Source organism: Engystomops pustulosus, chromosome 10, assembly GCF_040894005.1.
Source record: "Engystomops pustulosus chromosome 10, aEngPut4.maternal, whole genome shotgun sequence".
Taxonomy (NCBI): Eukaryota; Metazoa; Chordata; class Amphibia; order Anura; family Leptodactylidae; genus Engystomops; species Engystomops pustulosus.
In genome coordinates, this window is record NC_092420.1 from 21,126,694 (window position 1) to 21,143,386 (window position 16,693).

The window sequence follows — 16,693 nt, forward strand, 5'->3', positions numbered from 1 at the left end:
CACTAGGAAGTATAATTTGTTACGCAGAAACAGGCCGCACACAGCTCTGTACATGGAAAAATAAAAAAGTTATTGATTTTTGAAAGACGAACTTCAGACGAACTTCAGTGAAGAGCAGGAGGAGGTGGGGGCAGGGAGCTATTGATGTAGCAGAGCTGGAGAGTTCCTGCCTGCACGGAGGCTGATCCCCTGGGGCTGCTGTGCAGGGGCAGTGCAGAGAATAGGACACTCTGCACTGCTCCATCCATCCATCCATCCATGTGCCTGCAAGTGGCAGCTTGAGGACAGGGAGGGCTCTGCCTCCCAGGGGAGGGGATGGGGGGAGGTGCCGGCTCTGCAGCAGACAGCCGGGAGCTGGAGAGGAGGAGGACGCTGCACCCCGCCCCCTGGCTTCTCTGTATCCTGAGCAGGACGGGGGCGGGACTCGGGGGCGGGACAAGACGGAAAAATCCGTGAAAACGCAAAAAAAACGGGACTTTCACTTAACGATGCGTGCAGGCGGGACAAGGGTTAAAAAACGGGACTGTCCCGCCCAAAACGGGACGGTTGGGAGGTATGATGTAGTGTGTGGGTCAGTGTGTTTGCTTGCACAGTTCTATGGTTTGTGTTAAAACACCCATCCCCCCTGCACTGTATAATGCCCCTACTCACAATGTATAACCTCCCACACTGTATGATGCCCCCCTTACACTGTATAATGCCCCCCTTACACTGTATAACCTCCCACACTGTATAATGCCCCCCTACACTGTATAATGCCCCCCCTACACTGTATAATGCCCCCCCTTACACTGTATAATGCCCCCCCTTACACTGTATAACCTCCCACACTGTATAATGCCCCCCTTACACTGTATAATGTCCCCCCTTACACTGTATAATGCCCCCCTTACACTGTATAATGCCCCCCTTACACTGTATAACCTCCCACACTGTATAATGCCCCCCTTACACTGTATAATGCCCCCCTTACACTGTATAATGCCCCCCTTACACTGTATAATGCCCCCCTTACACTGTATAATGCCCCCCCTTACACTGTATAACCTCCCACACTGTATAATGCCCTTACACTGTATAATGCCCCTTACACTGTGTAATTCTTGGCACCTGCTTTTATAAAACTGTTTTGTGGTGAATACCATACTGTTCAGGTTGTTAATAAATGTTAATTTTATGGTTAAAACAAAAATCGTAATTTTTCCGCCAATATAAGACATACCCCGAAAGTAAGACATAGTGGGACTTTTGGGGGTAAAAAGAATGTAAGACACTGTCTTACTTTCGGGGAAACACGGTATTACTCTCTGTGATAATAATGGTTCGTGCAACTGCATGTGCATCACATCACATGGACAGATTGGGACTCATTTACTTAGCCATCCGGAGGAGTCCCGGAAAGTGCATTGTCCGACGATTATGCACTCTGCCGTGATTCACTAAGATTGTGCGCCCGATATCCTGCATGTGCCGCTTCCCCCCTTAGGTCCGACAGAGTTCACCTTCTTCTTCTTGGTGCATGTAAGTGCTTGATCTTGCTACACAATTTGAAAGTTAAATCCTGTGTTCAGTCCGAATCAGTCAGATTGTCGGAGGGCACGACCCCCAATTTCTGTCGCATGAAAGCCGGCGCAACTGTGCCACCATCTGATCGCGTGCAACACAATCCCCAGTTAGATACTTGTTACAGCCGTGCAAAACCCGAAAACGTCAGAAAGTCCAACGAAAGTGCGTCAGCGGACCCTTAGTAAATATGCCCCATTATATCCACTATAAGTAAACAAAGAGCATCCTATAGCAGGACAGCAAGCAGAGATCTAGAAAATTTTAGTAATTGATACAGAAAGTATATTGGAAACTTGTATAACTTTTCATTATAGAAACCATATCAAATATTTGCTGAAAGTGAACAACCCCTTTAAGCTATAAACTGTCCGTAAGGGGTTAATATAATATTAAGGACGTTTACTCATGGACAGTCTGAGATCACATGGCCCATGGTATTTATAATGCATTTTATTTCAGGTCCACTGGAAAAAAATAAAAGCACATATCCAGTCTTGTGATTGCCAAATGATTGCAATTGTGTTGTTAGAGCCTTGGAGATACTTCTACAAAGAATAGTATTGAGACATAACAGATATTCCAATGGATATTGGCTATGCAATCACAGCTATGTCCAATCTGATAGGATCAACAAAGAGAAGCATTCATGTAAATTGTGCAACATTTACTATGCGGAAAGAAAGGCTGTAATAAGGAAGTAACATTTGATAACAAGGCTCAGAGAGAAACTCAATTTGGTCAGGCAGCTGATGGTCAGATGGTGAGTATAGTCACTATGTGGACGTCGGTGGTCACTGCTCTCTGCCTGGTGACCTGTATTCACAGCGCTGAAGAATCCTGCCCGGGTGAGTAATTAAAAATCAATACTAGAAAAAAAATTATTCTATACAATGTTTTGGCGAAGTCCTTTATAAAATTTTTTATAAAAACTAAACATTATCCTAGCATTAACCTTATTACTAATCTACAGCTCAATCAACAGTTAACATGGCTACTGTATCTAGTGGTAACTGTATCTAGTGGTAACTGTATCTAGTGGTAACTGTATTTATCACGGAGGATTATGTTCCTCTAAAATCAGAGATATATCATTTTGTAAAATATCCATTTATATATTTGTATTATTTGCTGGCATAATATCCTTGATGTCAATAACAGATAATTTTGTTAAAACAAATATATATATAATGACATTTCGTTTGTACAAGCTGCTGGAATAGCAGTATATATTGTACAGGCAGTCCCCGGGTTACATACAAAATAGGTTCTGTAGGTTTGTTCTTAAGTTGAATTTGTATGGAAGTCAGAACTGTATATTTTATAATTGTAACCCCAGCCAAAATTTTTTTGGTCCCTGTGACTATTGGATTTTAAAAATGATTGTCGTAAGAACTTGGATTATCACTAAAGCTTCATTACAGACACCTGTGATAAATGTTATAGCTGCATATTGTAGCCTAAGGCTAAAGTACAGCAAATTACCAATTACCAAAGGTCCGTTTGTAACTAAGGGTTGTCTGTAAGTTGGATGTTCTTAAGTAGGGGACCGCCTGTACTTGCCTAATATTAGCAGAGAAGCCAAGCCTCTGTTCATCAGTGGTATATGTCTATATACAATGCATTTCCCCATGTGAGGTTACAGGCAACCAGGATTTTATCATTTAAGGTGTTTCTCAGATAATAAGAAATATGTAACATTATGGCTTTTTGTGGACACTGCTGGCAATGATGAACAATGGGCACTTTGTGGGCATTGTTTGTTTCCGACCCTTTCAAGACTTTGTTTTATGCAGCAATGCTATGCATGTGGGGTTTACTTTGCTGACCTGGTTACTACATGAGGAGGGGGTATCTACAGCATGTGCCCCTGGTTCTGGTTCTCTCAAGGGAAAAGAACCAAAAAGTATTTTTTTATCTATTTAGAAGCAGATAAAGAGCTACAAGAAAAGCTATTATACAGCGAGATGAGGTTAAACATTCCTAAACTCTATTTGCAATTGATTTAAAAAATCGGATACACATATGGGATATATATTTGGAATCCTCTATATCTATTTTGTACAGTCATCTATTTAAACCTCAGTATTATTAAAAGCAGATGGGAGCTAGACATCTACATCCCACCTCCAGCTCTACAACTCGGTAATTAGACGTTTTATCCCTTTTCCTGTCGATAAAGTCAGCTGTAGCGCTATGGACCCCCCCCCCCCTAACTATTTTAATCAATACTATTGCAAATCTATTCACCAAATATATGCAAATACAACATCATCCTCATACTTTATCAAATTTTGCTTTCAGAAGTTAAATATGTGGCAATCGGAGAAACTGATAAGTTGACAATCCTCCGCGGATGTCCGGGTCTCCCTGGATCGCCTGGACATAAAGGTGATACAGGTCCAGCAGGAGAGAAAGGTGAATATTTATTTTCATTGTATTTATGGGCGGCTTAAAGGGGTTGGCCACTTTTTAATAATTACCGTATATACTCGAGTATAAGCCGACCCAAGTATAAGCCGAGGCCCCTAATTTTACCACAAAAACCTGGTAAAACCTATATTTTTTTTACTCGAGTATAAGCCGAGTTTGGGGTTTCAGCACATTTTTTGGGCTGAAAAACTAGGCTTATACTCAAGTATATATATCTTGTATTAAACATGTCTCTGCATATATATGTAACTATGTTTTGTAGTAGCCATTCCATGTTACCAGACTATGGAGAAGAGCTTTGCTGATTTCTCTCTTCACTTCTTACACAATCCATCCAATGCAGCCCTTTCATCTACTTCCTTAAAGGGATATTCCCATTTCAGCAAATTAATGTTATTGTATGTATTATAAAAAGTTATACAATTTTCTAATATACTTTCTGTATCAATTCTTCAGATTTCTATATCTCTGCTTGCTGTAATTCCATAGAAAGCTTCTATGTTTACTTCCTCTGCACAGAAATCCGACCATGGTCACACAGGTGCACGGCTCATAGAGAGTTATCAGAGCTGTAGGACCATGGTCAGATTTCTGTCCACTGGTAGTAAAAATAGAAGCTTTCTATAGAATGACAACAAGCAGAGATCTAGAAAACTGTGAGGAATTGATACAGAAAGTATATTGGAAAATTGTATAACTTTTTATAATATAAACACTCACATTAATTTGCCAAAATGGGAATAACTCTTTAAAGTCGCACACTGAATGAACCATCACCCATATCCTCCTGCAGCTCTGCTCTAGTTCATCAATAGTAAACCCACTGTGACTGACAGAGTTCTAAAGGAATTATTATAATTATTATTAGGGCCAGGACTCACATCAATCATCTGCTCACATTTATTCAGTGTTGGCTATAGACCTAGTTTGTCGTCAGCTCCTGGTATCCTGTATTCCTGTATTTTGTACTCTGGTGTTTCTTCTTATATTCAGTCTACCCTTCTGTCTTGTGAGTCTGTACTGCGTTTTCCTTTTATGTTGTGAGCCAGCTCTGAAGACTTTGGGGCTTATTTACTAAGGGTCGCCCTACTCACTTTCGTCACACTTTGCACGGCTTGGACAGGTATTTAACAGATGTCTGCGCTGGGATTGTGTCGCAAGCGATCATTTTCTGTTGCAGCTGCTCCGGCTTCCATGCAACACAAATTGGGGGTCGGGCCGTCAGACGATCCAACTGATTCAGACTGAGCACGGTATTTAATTTTCAAATTGTGTGGCAAGACAATGCACTTACATGCACCAGGAAGAAGAAGGTGAACTCTGTCGGACCTGAGTGGGGAAGCAGGATATCGGGCGCATGATCTTAGTGAATCGAGGCAGAGTGCATGATCGTCGGACAATGCATTTTCGGTGAACTCCTCCAGACCAAGTACATGTGCCCCTTTGTGTGTGTTTTGTCTTGTCTTTATGTGTCTCTGTGTTTTTTCACTCTAGCACAGAAAGGGAATGTCGCCTGGTTGTCCCTTAACACTAGGGTTTGCAGGGCAATCAGGTAGACCGCTTTTATATGATTTCTTATAAATTGTGTTTTATAATTTTATGTTGGGACATCTTAAGTGTGGAGGTAATGGGCCTTTATATTTATATTTATATTAGAAAGATATAATCATTGCTGTCTTTGTTTCAGGATCAAGAGGAGATGTTGGAAAGGCCGGACCTGCAGGACAACCAGGTTTGCAATCAAATAATAACCAAACAAACATTAAAAAAAAGAAGTAAAGGTGCCATGGAAACATGAACATTTACCTTTTTTTAATTTTTTTTCCTTAAGGATCTATAGGATTAACAGGACAAAAAGGTGAGATCATCAGTACAGACCTATATCTGAAGAATATGTATACAAACTCAGTGATTTAAAGTGAACCTGTCACCTGTCTTTTTTAAAATTGTGACAGGTTCCACTAGACTATTATAATGCCTTTGTCAGCATGAATAATATCAGTACTACAGTTTAATTCTCATTACCTGGCTCCCTGCCAGCACCATGTGGCAAGTCCTGGGGGGGAGGGGGGGTCAGATGCAGCCTGTGTGTACTAGTGTCAGTCTCCTCTCCCCCACACTCATGCAGCTCCTTCCCACTTCCTGTCATGTGCATTGAGCAGACAGAGCAAGATGATGTGGAGTAGAGGAAGATTGCAAGAGGAGACACTGGCACATACAGGCTGCAGCTGCCACCCGGGACTCACTACACGCTGCTGGCAGGGAGCCAGGTAATGTGAATTAAACTTATATTAACTACTAAAATGATTCAGAATACTGACATAGACATTTTTAGAATAGCATAACTTAGGCAATTGGAACCTTAGGCACATTCCTGGTGATAGGTTCGCTTTAAGAAATGTTGTTTGTTATTAAATAGTCATACATTTGACATTATTTTCAATATCAACACTAGAGATTGGGAGAAAACCTGCAAAATGAAGAAAAGGGACATTAGAGCTAGAATCTAATTATTGTTTTTTTTTTTTAAGGAGAGAAAGGGGAACCTGCTTTCTCGGGTCTGGCCTATGGTGAGACTTATTTATATATAATCTAGATGATATTAAAATTATATGAAGAAAGATAATACACAGCACATCGATTCCTCCATTCAAACCTGCCCGCAAGGGAATGGATATATGTGTTTGGTGTCCCCAATCTACCATATAAATCAAACATGATAAATCAAGGAAAATTACTAATAGATAAATACACCTTGACTAAGGAAATCTTCTTATATGATTTATCCTTGGCCTCCTTCCTTCTAAAATCAACTTTTACATTTATGCTAATAGGGGCACTATCTGAGTCTGTCCCTGCCCTGGCTTCACAGGCAGGAGCAAGTCTCACCCATCCCTCTGCTCCCTCAGCACTTCCCCCTCCCACTGTGTGACCTTTAAAGACAGCACCCATGTAAAGACCATGATTGTATCTCCATGTCTACACACTATTTCAGGTAACTTATTTCCTAACAGAAACAGAACACATTTTTTTCCAGCTCCTCGAAATTGCAAGGAATTGCTGGACCAAGGCTCATTTCTAAGTGGTTGGTACAAAATATATCCAGATGGAGAGACTGCACTTACAGTCATGTGTGACATGGATACAGATGGAGGAGGATGGATTGTAAGTCATAACATAGCTTCACTTTATATTAATACTAATTAATTATTATAATTCTAATTAATGGGATAGTCTCAATATACCACGGAACTGAACATTACTGAGGTGAATAAAACAGGTGTCTTGAAATACTCACTATTAGTTGCGGCAGCATGTCTGTGCGAGTGTATGACCGTCTCTACAGCACCTGCTCCATATACTGTACATCTATGGGCAGCCAGTCCATTGCAGGCAGTCCTCAACTTAAGAACACCCGACTTACAGATGATTCCTAGTTACACAGACCCATGTGGCCACTTTGACCTCTGGTCAAGCTCTCTGGATGCTTGTAATTTAAATTTATCCCCAGACTGCAATGATCAAAATACAAGTTATTAAAGGTGTTTGCAATGAAGCTTTATTGTCCATTCTTGTTTCCACGGCATATCAAAAATCATATTGTCATCAAAATAATTTGTTACACTTACAAAATATAACAGTTCCGATTTACATACAAATTCAACTAAAGTACACACCTACAGAACCTATCTTGCACATCACCTGAGGACTGCCTGTACTGTCCCTTCACTCTCCGCTCTGTACATGTACGGCGCAGAGGGTGTATGAAGAGGGCTCACAAACCCCCACAGCTAATACCCGACCGCGCGTATTAACTCTTCCGATACTGGCGGCAAAGCTCTGTCAGACCCGTGGCTGTCTGCTTTATATAGATTCGTTATAATGAGCCAGTGGTTCATTGTAATGAATACTATGCAAATACAGTAGTATTGCAGTCTATGGTAGGAAGGATCAGACCATCTAGGGTTAATGTACCCTAGAGGGTCTAAAAAATAGTAAAAAAAAAAGTTTCAAAAAAGTTTCAAAAACAATAGAAATTACCGGCGGTGACACCCATAGCAGAAAATAGCGCTCAAAACAGCATCCTCAAAATTGTAGCAATGAAAACGTCATTTTTCTTTTTTGTACACATTCGTTTCCTTTTTGAAAATGTATTAAAACACAGTAAAACCTGTATAGATTTCATATCACTGGGATCGTACCAAACCAAAGAATAAAGCAGATTTTTTCCACATTTGGAATATTTTTCCAGCTTCCCAGTAAACGGCATTGAATAATAAATAATGCCACTGAGAAGTACAATTTGTTATGCAGAAATTAAGCCCTCACACAGCTTAGTACACGGAAAAATTAAAAAGTTATGGATTTTTGAAGGTGGAGAGCGAGAAAGGAGCAAAAAAAACCTGCATCCTTAAGGGGTTAAGACAGATTTAGCAGACATTGACGAGTGAGTAAACAGTTTAGGAGGGAGGAAACATAGGCTACATCAGTTTCCAAAATAAACAGCCCATGTGAACCACATACAGTAAGGCAGTCTACACGAGCATTACCTGCTCCATTGAAATTCTCAGTATTTTTTAAAATTTTTTTATAAATGATTTTTATTGATTATCCAACAAATGGGAAGACATTTCCTTAATCTGCTTGTCGTGCCTTGGGGGTAAAAATCTGAGAGGGAGGTTAGTGATGGGGTAGGTTGGGGGGGAGAGTATGAGGAAAGGTAAGGGAAAGGGGGAATGAACGAGGAACAATTGTTGTATCAAAAGCATCTAAGACCCTGGGATCCAGGTTGGAAATAGCTAGATCCCTTAAAAAGGTGAAAGAATTATAGCTCTCTTATGTATCTCCATAGTCTTTCTTCATGTTTAGGTGTTCCAGAGACGGTACGATGGAACTGTGAACTTTTTTAGAGATTGGAATGACTACAAGAGAGGATTTGGTAACCAACTAACTGAGTTCTGGTTAGGAAATGATAATATTCAACGCCTCACGTCTTCAGGTAACTACCCCTTCCCCCTTAGATCTTCAGTCCTCTGCCTGTGCTGTGGACAAGTGCTCATAGTGACACCCTAGACTAAATCTCTGCACACCCTACTCTTAAAATATACCAAGCATTGAACTTAATGAACTTGTAGGACTTTCAATGCAGTGACTATGAACATCTATTACATTTCAGGATCCCATGAATTCCGAGTTGATTTGACAGATTATGAAAATAACTACAGTTTTGCTACTTATGCCTCTTTTGCCCTCTCAGGAGACAATTATAAGCTGCAAATTGGTGCATTCACTGGAGGCAGTGCAGGTAATATCTCTTGATCCATTATATGGCCAATACTAAATAATTTCTAGAGTTGGCACAATGTCAGTGTGGGCTGATACTATTTCTGGAACAGCAAATCATTGGAGTGTACTTGACCAATGTGTTGAAGCAGACAAAACCCATGTAGCATGTGATAGAACTCATTTAGGGTCCTCTTGGTTACTTAAATGGGTGAAGTTAGTTGTATTGTTGCCAAAATGGTGAGGGTAGCAGCTCGGAAGTTGAACCAGCAGCTGGGCCGGTGCAGAGAGCCAATTCTCTGTACAGAGATTGCTAATAGACTATCAAGCATTGCGCTGATCTTCGGGAGCTACTGCCCAGAGATGGGATTTACTCACCATCTTGGTGAACTAGGGGATAAATTGACTGTTGCCATAAAAAATCAAGTTTCATGGCAATGCACCAGTAAAAAGTCTATTAGTACCATCCCTGTTATGTATTTGTGACAGTTTCACTTTCCAATCTCTCAGTATGTAAGATATCTAAATGTGCCCGGGCATCCCGAAAAAGATCAGCTTTGGTTCATGGAAAGTCATATGAAGAAGGCCCTACTGTATAATACATCATAAACCCAATAAGGGTGCAGTTACTCTTGACATTTTTGTTGTATTTTTCTATCACATTCAGGCGACTCTCTCAGTTATCACAATGACCGACCCTTCTCAACCAAAGACAGAGACAATGATATCCATGCAGATAATTGTGCAGTGATGTTTAAAGGTGCTTGGTGGTATGGAGAATGCCATAATGCTAATCTGAATGGACTGTACCTGAGAGGAAAACACACCAGCTATGCCGATGGAATAATATGGGAAACAGGAAAAGGAGACTATTATTCCTATAAAATAACTGAAATGAAGTTCAGGCCGGTTTGATAAGTAATGTAACTGACAACACACAGCAATTCCAATCTATAATGTAAAGGGGTCTTGTATTTCTTTATTATGTACCAACAATTCATGTTACGATCTTTTCTGTGGCAGATTTGCATATGTACACTCTTACATAATGTATAAATAAATGCTTTCTCTGAACTTCATCTCAATATTGAAAATTGAACTCGTCAACCCAAATGATAGTAAATCCTTTATGAAATCATAACCCTAAATTTAAAGACCTATAGGCAAACCTTGTCGCTGCTACCGAGCCTTTGGAATGAGAAGATCAAGCTCTTTTTTATAACATTAACACCTATGTGATGTATCCTAAACTTTTAAGGGCTTCCCAATGGTATCAGTTCATGCCCACGTAAAATAAATATACTTACTTTTTAAGTTCGCTTTTGTACCAGAGGCTCTTGGTGGACTTGTCATGAGTGAAGATATTTCATTATTTCATTCTTTGATACGTGCACATCACCATGGGATGTCCTAAGCGTGCTTGTGGTCCACGGATTTGGGAACTGCATAAAATTTAAATGAGAATTATTCATGGTCGTAAAAATGTTTGAAAATTGTCACATCTGGTTATTTGCAAGTTTTTGTGAGATTCAGCCAACCCAATCCAGTTAAAACTTCAGACAACTTCCTCCAGAGTTACAATGTGAATCCAGATGTGGTAGACAGATTTATGAAGTATTACTTTCCAAAAAGTGGCAAATTTAGGCACAAAATCTATTCCAATTCCCACCTGGGACAGAAAAAAACAAAGGAACTAGTTTACAGTTTGTGAAAAACATAGGAACTTTTTAAAGTGAACCTGTCAAGGTGATTTGGGACACTAAATTCCCACTGATCCTCATGGACTGGTGGTTTAGTGCCCCAAATTGCCCTGAGGTCTCTCTGTGCCTGCTATCAGGTTTCTATGACCTATTTGGAAACCATGTGGATAATAATTCTAATTCTTGAGGCCTATGGTTCAAGTGTCTGCATTTACAATGTTTGACACTAGATGGCAGTGTCCTATACATGAATTGATAAAACTTGCAATTTTGTTAGAGCTCTATGCAATATTGTGCATAGTGTATTTATTTGGTGTTGCGCTGAATATCATATTCTGAAAGATGAAAATTATTTAAAGGAGGCAAATGTGATCTTAGAAGTTTGCCTGTAGTTGTTAGGCATAAAAAAAATCACGACTGTCTCCAGCTGTTATGGTACAGGTTTAGTTCCTGGGCGCGGGCACATCCACTATACATGTATTGTATATGTTACTTAAACTGGGGTGTGTCTGTGAAAACCATACCAAAATATAGTTAATACAGTGGGTGCATCGGTGAGTATTTTTCCTGGCAGAAGGACAATTCACCAGGGGCGGATTAAGACTGCCATGGGCCCTGGGCTGTGTGAATATTATAGCTCCCACTAGATTATAGGGACTAGAATCAGCTTCTTGGGGAATGGAGGATGCGTCCCTTCTGCCTGTTTTCAGTCTGCACTTTCAGGACTTTTGAAGGACCTTCAAATGCCTCTTGTGTACATGTGTACTGAGAGCAGGAACAGATGCATGAGGATTTCATGGGTAATGGTCCTTCCCAATATAAAATTTGTGTGGCTACCGCCCAAGCCGCCTTTATTATGATGCACTACTGCCAGCAACACAGTCGTTCCAACAATCTAGTGCATGTAAACCCTATGGGCAGGATTATCGGCCACCTTCGACAGTCATGAAAACTTCACAGCCATCAATTTTCTCCCCAGCAAACTCTCCATTGATTTCTCTCTCCCTGTGTCTATAGAGCAGTTACTCCTGTCATCTCCAATGATCTGAATCACCTCACAGCCCATATCTGACTCCCTACCTCTCTTCAAAAATTAGACATTACTGAAGACAGGTTGTCTTGTGCATCACTGCAGAGATTAGGACAAAGTTCGCATGTTGTTATTGTTACATGTCCTTTGTACAGAGGAGAGGAGGTCTCACTATGCTTGTGGCCATCCCTATTTACTTCTACCAATTACTACACATTATACTGAGCAGCTTTTCATATTCTCATTATGATCCAAAACATATTTTACCTCAGTGGGTTCAGGGGGCACCATTTTAATGTTTAACCCAAGAAGCAGAAAGACAAACTTTTTAGTCATGAGTCACAAAATGGCTGCCTGCTCCCTTGGTTCCCTGTCATGATGATATCAAAACCTATAGACATTATTACATGGCTTCATCTGCTTTATAGATTATGGCTGCCATTTTCTTTCTCAGTTTTATCCTCATCACTGTCACTGGCCTTGTCTTTGCTCCATTAGTGCTGGCAGCCATGATATCATGTATAGTCATGGCCGTTCCTTCTTGAATTTTATAAAAAAAAATACAATTTCTCACATGTCAAATGACTATATAGATGTCCGTTTTTGGCAGCCATTGGTGCAGAATTAACTATTTTTTTACATCAAAAATAGTCTAAAAAATTACAGCAATTGCAGCATATTTGTAAAGCCTCTGTGTCACTTTTTATCACTCAGCAAATGGTGCAGCAGTCATATCTTTTCAATTATGTTCTTGAGGTAATTTTTTTTTTAAGTTGAGGAAACATACAATTATATTATTATCTGAGGTAAAGTGTTTAAATTTCTCTGCAACAATACTGTTTTAGGTATTTTATATGTAGAGTAAAATATACTTTACATTTTATACACTGGCACAACGGTTTTCAGGGCATTTCTTTACAGTAAAGAGAACGTGATCTCTGAGGAAAAGTAGTTTAATACTGGAATGAAGGAAAATGGAGCAACATTTGCATTAAATATCAAAATACACCAAAATAAAGTGTGTGCATGCACTAAATCCTTGCAGTTTAGACATGAGTCATCCATTAAATTGAATACATTTGTATAAACTAAAATGTTTCCTACACAGATGTGTATCAGGAGTGGAAATAATAGCTGAAAATGGAAAGTGGCAGATCTCTTTTTTACATTACCTGTGTAGATTTTAGTGTTAAATAACAAAAGGAAGATTTATTAGTACACCTGTAACAACTCCCGCCAAAAAACACAGTCCAATAGATCTCAACTTTATCCCTCTGTCTCCCTCTAGTGGCACCATTATAATATTACATTTCTATAATAATGGTTGATGACTTACTGTATAAGGCTATATTCACACTGCCGTTGCCCGCCCGTACCGGGCAACGGCAGTGCACGGGGAGAGGAGGAGGAGGTGAGCTCAGCTCACCCCCGCCCCTCTCCATAGCAACCTATGGCGCCCGGCGCCGCATTACGGGAAAAGATAGGACAGGTCCTATCTTTTTCCCGGGTACGGAAAAGTACGGTGCCGCACGTGTGCTGCAACGTACCGCTCCCGTAGGGTGCCGTGCGCCCATTGCTGCCTATGGGGGACGTATATCGGCCGTATATACGTCGGCCGTATATACGTCCCCCATACGTTAGTGTGAATGTAGCCTAAGTGTTAATAGGAAAGCCTAGTGACATGTAGATATTTGTAAATAAATAAAAAAAATTAGCACTGTCCAGACAATATTCAGGCTGCCTGAGAATAAAATTAATTTAAAAACTAAGTATATTTTCCTGGGGCTGTGCAAGTTGAGGTGGGGCGAGATATCTCTAGATATTGCCTGATAAGTTAATTCTCCTTCCATACACAGTTTATTTGCTTTTACAGACCAGAGGAAAACTGGGCAATTGCCCAGGATATTGCTACCTTTTGCGATTATTTGCCCCAATCTGCCACCTTCACGCCAGTGGGGCGTGAAGGGGGAGCATGGCCAGCCAAGCGGAGGGTGCGGCCGGACGGGAGTGGGACGGCGCGGGGCGTTACTGTCCCCGTGCCTGCGCACTTGCTGCTGCCGGCGACTTTTCATACGTGAAAAGTCGCCAGCTGCATTTTTTTCTACGCCAGGCCCTGTCTGGCATAGGATAAATGCGGTGCTGCAATCAGCCCCGATACATCAAGAGGCAGAAGCCTCTTGATGTATCGCTCTGCGAATTTGCAGCGGCTGGGTTATCAGCACGAGCGCCAACGTATGATAAATATCCCCCAATGTGCGTTGTAAGCCAACCTGAACAGGTGGGTTTTCAGATTAGGTTTGAAGGTTTGGAAAGTGGGGGACAGTCTGACACATTTTGGTAGAGCATGGCTTTAGTGGACACTTGGTGGAGCATACCTTTCAGTACTGTGTATATTTTACTAGACCTCCTATAACATGTGCTTGTGATATGTCATATGTGTATGTGTTAGTTTACTGTATATCAATTTGCACGTATATGTATATAAGGATGTCTTTTTATGTATGCTGGAAGATGCAAGTATATTAATTAACCCCTTCCCACCACAGCCCTTTTTCGTTTTCATTTCTCACTCCCCACTTTCAAAAATCTATAACTTTTTTATTTTTGTATGTACACAGCTGTGTTATGGCTTATTTTCTGCGTAACAAATGACACTTCAAAATGGTGGTATTTAATATTCCATGCCATCTACTGGGAAGTGGGAAAAAATTACAAATGCAGTGAAATTGGTAAAAAAATGCATTTGTGCCGTATTCTTGTGGGCTTGGATTTTACGGATTTCACTGTATGCCCCAAATGACATGTCTACTTTATTCTTTTGGGTCGGTACGATTATGGGGATACCGAATTTGTATAGGTTTTATAATGTTTTCACACATTTACAAAAATTAAAACCTCCTGTACAAGAATTTTTGGGGGATTTTGCCATCTTCTGGCACTAATAACTTTTTTATACTAGAGCTTTGGGAGGTGTCCTTTTTGCAGCTTTTGATGACGTTTACAATGTTATCATTTTTATGACTGTACGACCTTTTGATCACTTTTTATAGAATTTAAATTTTTTTTTAAATGGCAAAAACAATTTGGGCGCTATTTTCCGTTACGGGGTTAAACACAGTGAAAAAACGTTATTGTATTTTGATAGATCGGGCATTTTCGGACACATCGATACCTAATGTGTTTATAATTTTTACTGTTAATTTATATTTATATGAGTTCTAGGGAAAGAGGGGTGATTTGAGTTTTTATGGGTTTTTTATTATCATTTTTTTTAACCTTTTTTTTATTTTTACTATCCAGACTCCCTAGGGTACTTTAACCCTAAGTTGTCTGTACGATCCTATCATATACTGCCATACTACAGTATTAGAACAAAATGCATGTTCATCTGGCATTGCCAATTTATGTATGTATGTAGGGGTGCAATAAAGTTATTCAAAGACTTTTACGAACCCCTTCTGTGGGGGAGATGAAATTCAGACTTTATGTTTTTTATGTTTTACAGTATATGTTGTGCAATTCACTGCATTATAATAATATTGTAATACACTCATATACACATGTGTACAATTTAACCCCTTAGTGACGCAGGCTGAAAAGGCTCCAATGACCGGGTTTTTGTAGTGAATTTTCATAATCGCCGGTTTAACTTTTTTTTTTTTTTTGCATTCTGTTATTATATGGGGGAATTTGTACTTTATTTGCCCCCATGAGGTCATAAAAGACCCCTGGGGGACAATAATTTTTTTTTTTACTTTATTTTTTTTTCTTTTACAAGTTTTAGGCTCATTCAGCACGATGCTGTTAGGGGCAAAGAAGAGGGAAACGTTACAAAACCACATCTCCCTTCTCCCTTGGGTCTTTGGGCGTATCTGACAACCGGAGACCGAGTCCTGCTCCGGCTAGTGTGGGAGCAGTAGAAAACTGCAGCCAGGTCTAAAGACGTCGCTACAGACTCAGGACTTGGGTCCCAGATGAGTTAAAGCCTCATGCACACGACTTAGCAGTTCCTCACACCTCCCCTCTCCATAGGGAGCCATGCAGCACCGTATTTCCTACAGAGGATAGAACATGCTCTATCTTTCTTCCGCTGACGACATGATACAAGGACACATGCATGTTCTTAAGATACCATGGCGTGCACAATGCACTTCTATGGTGGCTGTATGCTAGTTGCCGCTTGCTTGGCTAGCATACAGCCGCCATATAGGTTCGTGTGCATGTGGCCTTACTCATACAGAAACGTATACACTTCTGTTTACATACATGGAAACACTCTTATTGTACAATCTTTATTAGGGCCTATACAGTAGTATACAATGATTATTATAGTATATATTTAACACAATGTAAAAGTAAACAAAAATCCTCTTAAGGATATAGAAAATTGGCAGCATTTCTGTAGTAAAAGTAATCACTATGAGATGTGTGGGGATGTGACGGAAGACAGAGATGGAAGAAGACGGCGCTGTCCATTGTGTAGTGGTGGGGCAGGACTACCGTTGGCTAAGCTACTGCACTATGCACTTCAATGACAGTCTCCCTTGGTGTAGCCCTTCACCCCCACTACACAAAGGCTGCCATGAGTCCTGGGCTTCCTCCATATGGTACTAGCAGGGGTGTAACTACAGTGGTAGCAGCCGTAGCAGCTGTTTTGGGGCCCTCAGTGTCAGGGGGCCCCATC

At 40.4% G+C, this 16,693-nt stretch overlaps 1 protein-coding gene across 1 annotated transcript; it reads left to right on the plus strand.

Moving 5' to 3' along the window:
• The first annotated feature begins 2,252 nt into the window (after nucleotides 1-2,252).
• On the plus strand, nucleotides 2,253-10,358 carry LOC140103877 (ficolin-1-like). Its single transcript, XM_072127172.1, has 9 exons — nucleotides 2,253-2,411; nucleotides 3,868-3,981; nucleotides 5,684-5,728; nucleotides 5,828-5,854; nucleotides 6,528-6,566; nucleotides 7,034-7,161; nucleotides 8,866-8,995; nucleotides 9,173-9,301; nucleotides 9,947-10,358. The coding sequence occupies exons 1-9, from the start codon at nucleotides 2,324-2,326 to the stop codon at nucleotides 10,192-10,194; spliced, it is 948 nt and encodes a 315-aa protein (XP_071983273.1). The 5' UTR covers nucleotides 2,253-2,323; the 3' UTR covers nucleotides 10,195-10,358.
• The last annotated feature ends 6,335 nt before the right edge of the window (nucleotides 10,359-16,693 follow it).